The sequence below is a fragment of the Anser cygnoides genome, chromosome 12 (assembly GCF_040182565.1).
Source record: "Anser cygnoides isolate HZ-2024a breed goose chromosome 12, Taihu_goose_T2T_genome, whole genome shotgun sequence".
Lineage (NCBI taxonomy): Eukaryota > Metazoa > Chordata > Aves > Anseriformes > Anatidae > Anser > Anser cygnoides.
The window spans coordinates 13,959,577-13,970,493 of NC_089884.1; the positions used below are offsets into that span (position 1 = coordinate 13,959,577).

A 10,917-nucleotide genomic window follows, 5' to 3' on the forward strand; every position below is an offset into this window, starting at 1 on the left:
CATAATGCATCTGCACCGTCTGCTTCAGCAGGATGGAGCTGCCAGAATGCAATTAAAGAATTGCAGTGGGGTTGTACATGGAACGGCTTTATTTAGGCTACTCTTTGTGGCAGCACTTCTTCAAATTATCTCTGTTTCTTCTTCCCTTCCTCCCTTCCCCTCCACCAGTGTCCCATTATCTGTTCCTGCTGAACTCCTGGTAAAGGGAGGTGGTTTTCTCAGGTATGTCCCAGAGCTGTGCCCCAAAACCTTCAGAGAGTCAGGATGCCCAAGGGAGGGAGAAACTTGTGGGTATGGATTGTTCTCATCAGTGACTCCCACCCAACACGTGTGCTTGACAAGTCACATCTGAGGATTTGCAGAGGGCTTGCTGCAGGGTTTCAGGCTGACAGAGGGGAGTGAATGAAATTAGGCATGGAGGAATCGCGAGCTGGTGCAAACAGGACTAATAGGAGTATTCAGTTGCATTATTCCATTATTTTCTTGAGTAGGGTGTAGTTACAGACTCAAAGCCAGCTTAAGCAGTTCTGCTGGGAGTACTGAAAGCGTGACCAACAACAGCAGGAGGAGGATGGTGTCCGACTGCCTTGGCTGCTGGAGGAACTGCTGGTGCGCCTTCCTCCTGAGTTGCCATTACTCTTAAATCTGGTTTACCCAAGTGTCCTATTGTAAATGCTCCAGCGTGATCTCTGTCCAAAAGACTCACAACTGTAAGCTGATGTTTTGATGACTTCAAGCTATCTAATTTAATGAGAAGAAAATTAATAAAATACAGATCCTACTACATCATACTCCTGAAATGACTTTTAGCCCATGCTTAGGCTTGGGAAGAGCTCAGAGATGCAGGGTTGAAGGGAGCTTAGGTGCAAAGGTATCATCGTGTTTGCTTCTTGCTGTTGTTTACCATCAACTCAAACTGCTCTTGTTAGTAACTTTTACCTTGTTTATTAGTGTGTTATTACCCCTGTGGTGTCAGCAGATGAATTCAGTGTAAATAAATCCAGAATAGCATACTATAGGAGGCTTTGAAATGTCTTTTTTTGCCAAACAAGTTCCTGCAATTCTTGCAGTCAGTCGTCATGCCGTCTCCTACTTTAGAGGTTTTAAATGGCTCGTGGCCAGTTGTAATTCCTTCCGTATTGCAGAAGATTTGCATGGCTTCATGCGCTGAAAGCTGAGTGCGAAGTATTTTTGGGTATTGAAACTCCCAACATGTCCTTTGTCTTAACCATTCAATTTCAGGATATTTGGAAGGAAACTGGCAGAACTGGTTAAAATGCATTCATTTTCAGGAAAATTCCAACTGCCGTGGGGTCTGTGTAGTATTTACAAGTTTATCCTGCAAATAGTTGTGACCCTTTCAGATGAGTAACGTTCAGAGTAGTCTTCCTTCAAACTTAAAATCAGTATTTGACTGAAAATTGAAATACGCTGAGATAAGATGAATAACTACTGTTTTCTCATGACTCATTACGCATGACTCATGGCAGAGTACTCCATTTCCTCGTGGCAAAGATAGATGCATCTTAATTGAAACAAGTCTTGGTCTTTGAGGAGCTGAGCTCATTATTCATAGAGAGCAATTCTCCTACTTCTGCAGGGCTTCATAAGATATGCATTTCAAAAATTACAGTGAATGCTGCAATTCAGAGGATTGATTAGAGTGTATGGGACCCAAAATGAGAGATTTCTGGAAATTGCCATTTTTATGTCCGTAAAAAGAACTTCCTTTGATAGGCTGAGGTGACCTACCAGATACCGCTATGCTGGTGGTCGCGTTCCTGATGCAGGTGGGTGTTAAGAATCTGGGGGCATTTCTAATGAAAGCTGTATTTTGCCCTTTGTCCGTGGCCAAAAACATCACCTAATTCCTGATGCTTTAGTGTGCTTGTTGTCCGCCTATGTGGTGATTTCTCCTCTTCTTCATGAGTATTTGTAGTTTTTACATAGATATATGGTGCTTCTAGCATGTAAAGCACTCTTGCAGTCATTCATACTGTGCCCGTGTGCCTTGGTGGGACAGTGTCTGGCAGAATAAGCATGTTCCACGTGCATTCCCGCACAGTGGTACAGCACAAGTAGATGAGGGCTTCTGAGACAGAACTGTCATTCCAACACATAGGAGTTGCGCATGTAAATCCCCACTTACTGAAATGCAAAATTACACCTTTATCCACATGTGCTACTATAAGACATTGTAATGACTTCTTTCAGTACATTTCAGGGTAATTTGTCATGCCTTTTGCATAACGCTTGAAAGGGCAAATCTGGTAGTTGTTTGCAGAAGCCACTACTGAACCCTTCAAGTAGCAGCGATCGCATGAATCATGTGAATTCTTTCATATGGTTTGAAAGGAAAGGCCCCTTTAGGCGAAGCATAAATGCAACCATATGCCCTTACCTTGGAGTCTTCACTGAATTTTGACAATAAAATTGCCGTGTTTATGATTACTTTGCTGAAGAAGCAGCTCTTGTTGCTTTCAAGGCAGAGAGAGAGCAGCAGTTAACTTGCTGTCTCTTTCTAGTAAGTGTAAAATATGCTTGAATACAAAATTGATAAGTAAATAAATGAATATAACTAGGATTATGGTAACATGTAAAGACTGCATGCCTTTATTTCTTAGAAGAAACGGGAGGCAGTTAAAACAAGAAGAAATCTTGGCACGATCTGGTCAGTGGGAGAAATGCATGCAAAGTGGAACTGTTATCCTTTTGTTAATTTTAGTACAGCTCTGAAGTTAGTGCGGAAGCATCTGTTTGGACTTGCAGAACAACCATTTTGTGTTCAGAAAAATCATTACATCCCAGTTTGGTTTTCTGTCGAAGAAAATAAAACTGAAGCATGGTGTTCATTGTTAACTTTGCCTATCGGTATTACTGAAAAAGCTGAATGATTCGTGTTTTGAAAATAACACGAGAATCGCAATTAAATGCTGTTTCCTACAATTCTGCATATCTGCTAAGAAGGCAGTTTGCAGAAGTTGCTTGAGTGGCTGGAAGGAGTGTGCTCATTAGCATTTAAAATCTCGAGTGCTGTACATGATTGCAACTGCTTGTGCTACAGTGATCCCTCCGATTACTGAGAAGCCTGTGGGTTTGTGCACCAACAGGGATGGCGGTGGTGTTCTGCGCGTAGGCAAAAGGTTGCTTCCTTCACTCAGGGTATAGCCTGCGTCAGTGGAACAGAGGGAGAAGATCTAACCCATGGATATCTAAAATCCAACAGCATTCCTGTTTATGTACTGGACACACAAATGTACTAGATACTGGTTGTGAGATTGAAAATAGTGACCGTGTTTCCAAATCAGCAATGGCAACATGACCACCAAGAGGGTGCAGGAGGGAGCATCCTCTCTGGAAGCATTCTGACAAGTAGAGGGATTTATTAATGGACTTGGTGCCCATCGGAATGGGATCATTGCACGGGAAAGGCAAATGTGACTTGAAATAAGTATTTAAAAGCAGATGGAAGCAAGACTCCTTGTGGGTGAAGCCAGCCAATTGTGCTGGCAGTGTAAAATTAGCCAGATGAGAGGAATGGTAGGTAAGGGAGGAAGAAATGAGCAGGGAAAGCAGCAGAAAATGGTGCTGGCAGGCCAGGCCAGAGGGTTTGGGAGCTGGCAGACGCGGCTCGCTTGCAGTTGAGCATGGGAGGGAAGCAGCAGCGTGCTGTGAACTGGGCTAACCGCCGCTGCGGCGGGAGGGCTTCCTCTGTGTCAGTAAATGTGACTCAGAAGAGCCCAGGGAGCATCTCGGAGCAGCCGGCGTGTCACTGTTAGTCACTGCTTAGCTGAAACGCCCGTATTGTTCGGTGGCATCGTGTGAACCTGATAATTGCCTAAGCTGTGCATATCCCGGTTCAGCTGCCCCCACTGAGTCTGTCCTGCCTCTTCCACCAAAGCACAAAGAGCTTTCTGAAGGAGGGAAGGGTCATTTATTTGTTTTTTTGGGTTGGGTTGCTTTTTTTGTTGTTTTTGGTGGTTGTTTTTTCAGCTTTTTTTTTAAAAGAATGCTATTTTGAAGCCCTGAATGCGGCAGGTTGCTGCAGCTGGTGAAACTCAGAGCTATGCCAAATAATGTTTCTGCAGCGATGACTTCCCCAGCTGAAAACCTGGGACTGTTTGGGCTGCAGTGGTACTTCAAGGCCAAGGTGCCAGCTGTGCACCCTGTAAATTAAATCAAAGTGTCCATACTAACATGTCTTAAAAGTACAGCTCGCATCTATTGAACGTTCCCAGAATAGGCGTACTGCTTTGAAATTGAAGTATATGAATGGGTTTTAAGTATTTATCTGCATTTGTGTGCGCTACTTGAAAGCAGCCTGCATGCATACAGAGGAGAAAAATCAAAATACTCATGTTATGAACGCGAACCAGAGGAGGAACGTACTGTTCGGTTGCAGAAGAGATGACGCACGAGGTCTCTGGCTGGGGTCAGGTTGGGCCCTCTTTTTTGTGTTCCGCTGCAGACCTTAGTGGCTGACAGTTAAATGCCTGCTGCCTTAGAGGAAATGCAGCACACTTGGGATGCAAAGTGTGCGTCTGGGGATTGGTAGTGCTGGGAGGAGAAGCAGGCATCTATGATACATGTATGTCTGTTTTTCAGGTAAAGTATGGGTCCTCTACAAGAACGGATATTAATACTGACCATCTTTAACTTTCTCTTTAAATTGCCATCAATTCAAACTGTTTAACAGAATCATTTACTTAAAGGAGAACTGATATCACTTTCTTTTATACAGGGGCTCAGTCATAAGTACCAAAGTTTTCTCAAGTTTTGTGTTATTGCTAACTTTACAGGTGTACCAAAGGAAAAAAAAACATGCTGCAGTAAAACTCAAAATCTTAAGAGTTGTTTAAATGTTTGTATATAGATGAAATTGTACTGTTGTGTTGTTATAAGCTTTTGTTCCAGGAAAAGCTAAAGTAAATGTTGACTGCATGAATATCCAGAGGGGAGGTTTATTTGGGAATGATGTAATCTCTGCCATCTTGGCATTGTAGCTCTTCCCTCAAAAATCTCGATCCTGAGAATGCTCACAGGAAAGGTTAACAGAAGGGAATTTCACACCGAAGAACATGTGTTTCGGATGAAGAGACATGAAACCCCATTGCCTTACTGTGCTGAGACGAGCCTCAGCCTGGCTGCAGGAGGGTTTCTGAGGCTCAGCTCAGGGCAGAGCCGAAGCTCTGAGCCCCTCTGCAGAGGGGGACGGTGTGGGACTGCTCCCTGGGGAGCCCTGCCCGTTGGGGGGCTGTTAAATTGAGGGGGAAAGAATGAATGATTCTCTTGTTAAAGAATGATTGTCTTGTTAACAACAAATGCATTGGTTACTGCTTCAAACTTGCAGTTTCTGATGTAAAATTGTTTATGGTTGTTGTCATGTGCTTAATAACTAAGAAATGAACTAAACTGATTACTTCAAAATCACTTCTTGGTGATAAAAAGTGTGTTTTTTAATGCAGGCAAGAAGACAACAAGACCCTAGTCCTGGATCGAACCTAGGAAGTGGTGATGATCTCAAACTACGTTAATCAACAGCAGCAGGCGTGCCATGGGTCTGCACACATTGCTTCTACTTGGCAAAGGATTTAATAAAGACCAGAAACTGTGATAACTGGGTATACTTATGGTCTGTTTCCTGACCTGCGGCAGTCAAAATCACCATGAACTGCCATGGTTTGCACTATGTTTATGTTACGATACCTGCATTTCCCATTTTAAGCATGTAGCCAGTGGCAATTTGAAATTTTGTTTTTCTATGCAAACTTATTTTTGTTGGCACTATTTTAGTGAAATGGAAACTTATGCAGCTATAAGAACATTTTTTTCTCAATGTAATAAAAATTGTCACTTAAAAATAGGTCAAGATATTACAGATTAAAAACTTTTTTGTTGTTTTTTTGTAAACTGCTGGAAGCCAATGCATTCCAAGCTTAATTTTTTTAATATGGGCTTTTGGAGTTTTGATCGTCTTTATTGTGCTCCTGCTTTATTTTAGATATGCATTCTTATCTTTCTTTCAGTCTTCTTTTATTCTTAATTTGTAAGACCTTCTAAAAACTGCTGACATTATTTTTGCATTATTTCCAAGCTTAAACCCAGTGGATCAGTGCTGTTGGAATCAGGTTTCAAACTCCGGGTTTGTAAATGTTACAGTTGCAGTATTCTTTTAACTGCTAACAATCCATTGGTTCCACTTTTTAAATGATAAAATCTTAAAATGTATATTTTCATGCATTAATGCATTCTGCCCCGATATCTTAGATTTTATTCTGTATTAAGTGAGTTTGGGCGGTTGTTATACCCCTGTATATAGTACCTTACTGAAACTCATAGGAAGTCGCAGGCTGGCTTCTGTTTTATTCAGGGATTTTTTTAAATAGTTCTTAAAAAAAAAAAAAAAAAGGGATACTGCAACTCTACAATCAGATTCAACAGCGTGTTAAACTGGGAATAAAAGTGATCAGCTGCCAAGGTGATATGTATTAAATCATGTTTAAGATAGCTGCTTTAAGTATATTTTATATCTTATGCTTTTTGTAAAGTTGTGCTGAATGGTGAAAAGTTGAGATGAGGTGGTGCGCAGAAAATTTCATACTGTGCATAGGACACTTCTATCAAATCTTATGCAAATTAAGACTACATTGCAGTAAATATTGCATTTTCTAACAGGGTAAGATTTGGGGTGAGCTGATTTTGTGTGAATTATTTCTGTTTTGTTTGGGGTGGTGGCAAATGGATTTGTTCCAAATTTTTCATTGCGTCCAATATTTGAAGAAAACTGATTGGAAATGTGATGTCATTCATCTGGCATTGTCAAAATTGTGGTGCTTGGTGTACAGCCTGATTAATTAAAATGTCACGTGGATACCTTTTTAATATAAGTGATTTAATCTCAGTGTTTTAAAAATGATTTTGAAGGTCGAAACTATGATAAGAACGTTTTAAATCTTTATGAAATTCTATAATTAAGATAACTACATTCCTCATTAATGGCAAAAGAATCGATGTAAAAGAGGTCTTGCAAAAATGTAAGCAGATGTCCGTGTGAAGGAGAATCTTTGTATGTTAATGATACGAATATTTAACACTCACTTAATCATGTCAGTAACTGTAAACTGTGAGAATGTCATCAAATAGAAATATTTTGATACTTCAATTTAAATGTGATTCACCTAAAAGATAACCTTTTTCACTCCGTGGCCACGTATTCTTGCTCTCCTACCCCCAAAGAAATAATTTTTCTAAAATTTCTGCGATGAGTTATTTTAAGGGATACCTGCACGCATCCCTAGCCTTGGATCTTCTCTGCCATCTGTGTATTTTTGATGGAATAGTCTGAAGATTTATTTTAAAAGGTTTTCCTAACGGTTCAGTGGTTTTAAACCCTAAGTACACAGGAAATTATGCTATCAGATATTAACGTCGCTATCTTTGTGTAAATACTGAACTTTCCCTATCATCATTTAGCATTCTGTTGCTTACGATATCTTAATGCTGGCATTAAGATCACAAGTCCTTACCCTCTGCTGGTTAGTGCAGACTTTTTAAAGTGCATTTTAAGTTATTGATGCAATTTGATATTTTTCATAATTTCTATTTAAACTGAAGTTGCATCATCTTTCTTGAATTCATCTCCTGTAAGAGTTGCCTTAAGCTACAGGATTGCTTTTGCTACTTTTTGTGTTGTATGTTTAACTTTCATAATAAACTTCTGTGTAGTGAAAACAAGTTGCTGTAAAGTCATTTCTGACATCCTGGTAATTCAAGCTGACACGTTACATGTTGGTGGGAGAGGAGCAGGATGCTGGGCGATGCTTCCATCCCACCCCGACCAGGTCTTGATGGCCGTGCTTGAGGCAATAGTGACATCCAGTGGTCACTTGAACCAACCCCAACACACCTTGTCCAGCGTTAATTCAACCCACAGGGTTGTGCACATAAAGAGCATCGTTCATCTTCACATTTTCATAACAGCCATTAAACCTTTATAGTTGTGCTCTTTGGACGTGGAGGCAAACCAAAAGGTAGTTTGCATGTTGAAATTGGGGAAATGAGGAAATGTGGTGAAGCGCTGTGGGGAAGATACGGATGTTACGTGCTACACCTGAAAGCCTCTTCTGAGGCTGCTGAAATTTTAGATGGTGTAACTTAAAGCAGCTACTGCTGACTGATAATGCTGCTAATGTACTGAAATCATGTATGGGGGTTTGTTGTTTTTTACTAACCAGACCTGAAGACTGCTTTAGAAGTGTTTCCACGCAAAAGGGCCAAGTATGATCCTAATTTGTGCTTCTAAAAGCTGATTCTGGGTGGATCTGAGTAGTGCCTAATGTCCGTTGCCTGTGGTTCTTCAGAAGATACTCTAGTTTGGAAGGGTGGCAGCTCTGAAAACAAAACCAGCTGCCAGGCAGTGTTACTTTGTCTTCCTGAAGCTTCCAATTGCTGCTCTGACAGGAAGAGTGCGCAGTAGCGTAGTTCACAATGCATCTTTAAAGAGCCGTTTGTAAAGCCGTTAGATAACCTGGCCGTTTACCTGCAAGTTCACGAAATGATCCGCTTTTCTGTCCAGGGTACATCATGAGTGGATGGCTACTTTATTCCTAAAGCCTTTACTTGTGTGGAGGCACGTGAAGGGCAGAGGTGGTTTGTCCCCTTCTTTCTCTCACCATGAGCTTGCTTCACAGTTGCCCTGAATAGCAGAGGGAATCTGAACAGCGTCCGGCATGAGGCACCTACAGCCAAAGGGGTTTTTTAAGCCATTGCCATCTTTTCCCTGGGGATGTCTGTGCTCAGTTTGGGAGTGAAGCCCCTGGAATCACTGGAGCTTCTTGGAATGGAGAAGGATGCCTGTGACCTGCAAGGCAACCAGAGCAAGTGAAGTCTGGTAACTTTTCCCTTTTTTATTTTTTTTAACCTCTTGCAGTTACGTGGCTTCTTCTTCACCTAAGAGAATCCATAATGTTAACTGTTTAGCCCATTTTACATTAGGTTTTCAAAACCTGAATGAAGGTTTCCTGGTCTCTTTAATGACATGACAACTATCAGCTGTCCTGGACTGGGCTCTCAGTCCCCCATTTTCTAGCAGGCAATGACAAAACTGAGACTGCTGGTGAAAACAGCAGCTTTTCTGTTCCTGCAGGTTTGTGGTGGTTTGTCTATTAAGAAGCCTTGGTTAGGTAAGGGCTGGAGGTTAAGGTAAAGGAGACTTGGTTACAGAGAAGTCAAAATGTCATGGCTTGACAGGATCTTGACAAGACTGTCATCTTTCTTTGCCCACCATAAGTTCAGGCCACCACTTTACTACAGATGCATTTAGGAATCTGTCCTGTCTGCACCAAAATAGGACTGATTTATTTAAAGTACGTTAGTTTGTTAGTGCATTTCCAATGCAAATGAGCGAATTACAAAAGTGGCTTCGAGGATGAGAATTACAGCAAGAAGTTACAGCAGAGTTGTACATTTGCATAGGCAACATTTCTCATAACTCATTTGCCTTGCATCCTGTCTGCATGCTGCAACAACATGTAAATCCCGGTGCATGCATATTCATCAGCTGCTGCACCGCTCACAGCTGCTTAGGCTCACAGTTTAAGTAACTTTATTAAACATCTTAGTTACTGATTGAGATAAGTGAGTTTCCAGAATTGCCTCAGGCTCATTTCTTAAAGCTCACGAGTGGAAAAAAAAAATAACGCAAAGAAGCCGTGTGCTAACTTGGTCACTGCTGTGATCTCCCAGTAGGCGGCCGTGGAAAACCCAGACACCTGCGAGAAGGGAAGAAGCTGAAAACGGGAATGTTTCTTGCTCAGTCTAGTCCACAGCTTGTCAAAGCTGGTGACGCTTCTGCTAAATCTTTGCTGGTGCCCCTAACTGTCCTGGTTAGTGACTGTGCTCTCCAGTCTGTTAGACCTGATGGTGCTGTCTTAGGGGAAAGTGGGTTTCTGTTGTTCCATAGGCACCAATTTCCTGTGTTTCACAGAAACTGGTCACTTAAGCCACTTTCCTCCTTTTCCCCTCACTCTTGCAGAACAGGTGATGACTTTTCTCCCTCTCTTGTGGGTTCTAACCACATTTCTTAGCTTTTTCTCTGCTACCGTTCCACTGAGTTAGCCTGAGAAAAGAAAAATGTTGCAGAGCTGGAGAAAAGCTTTTACTAGAAGCTCCTCTCTCTTTTCCATCTGTCAGGGGCTGGTCTGCTGAAAGAGGCTGTCCCTGTGGACCTTGCCTCCTCATCTCCTTGCACTGTTCCAGCTACAACTCCGCTGTTTTTGCTGTTCACACCATGCAAAAGTCCAGCAAAGTGTAGGCCTGGGGAAGCAAGTGGCACAGAATAACTTTCAGGCTGCAAGTTGGACTGCTTGTGGCCTTCGTAGCTACTGATATACAAATACTGCTGCAGCACGTAGCTGGGGTGATGCTCCGGTGACTGCTGGGGTGTTTTGGGGCTTTGGCCCTTGGTGGCAGTGACACAGATGATGGCTCCTCACACTGTGCTCCTTGGGGAGGTCTCAGCCTTGAGCTGAGGTTAACGTGGGAGGAAGCAAGGCGGCTCAGGGCAGAGGCCTTGCGAGGGTGGATTGAATGCAGAGGCTGGCGGCCGGGCTGCCCTTTGGCCTCTCCAGGAAGGGAAGTGGGATGGTGGCCAAGCACCTCAGGTGAGAAGAGAAAGTGGCGGGCGGGCCCACAGCCGCTCCTTCCCAACGCGGTCTAGCTCTGTGCCTTTCACGGGCCCAGCCCAGCGGGCAGTGCTGTTTCCCTTCGCTTTGGGTTGGTCAAAATGGTCGTGGCCTTGGCTTGAGGAAAAGAGGGAGCATGTGGCTCTGAGGGCTCATAATTAGCACAGTTTAACGCACCCTGTTTGTGGACGCCTGTGCTGTGCCTGCTTTTCTGTCACAGACATCTCCCAAGCCG

General features: G+C 42.6%; 1 protein-coding gene across 4 annotated transcripts in view; it reads left to right on the forward strand.

Annotated features, from left to right (window-relative positions):
* The window catches only part of CBFB (core-binding factor subunit beta), a 41,138-nt gene extending 34,718 nt beyond the window's left edge, over positions 1 to 6,420 (forward strand). For all 4 annotated transcript variants that reach the window (XM_048078685.2, XM_048078686.2, XM_048078682.2 and 1 more), the window contains one exon: positions 5,466 to 6,420. In XM_048078685.2, the coding sequence (XP_047934642.1) occupies positions 5,466 to 5,534 (69 nt within the window). In that variant the 3' untranslated portion in view covers positions 5,535 to 6,420. The remainder of the gene's footprint in view (positions 1 to 5,465) is intronic.
* Positions 6,421 to 10,917: the final 4,497 nt, after the last annotated feature.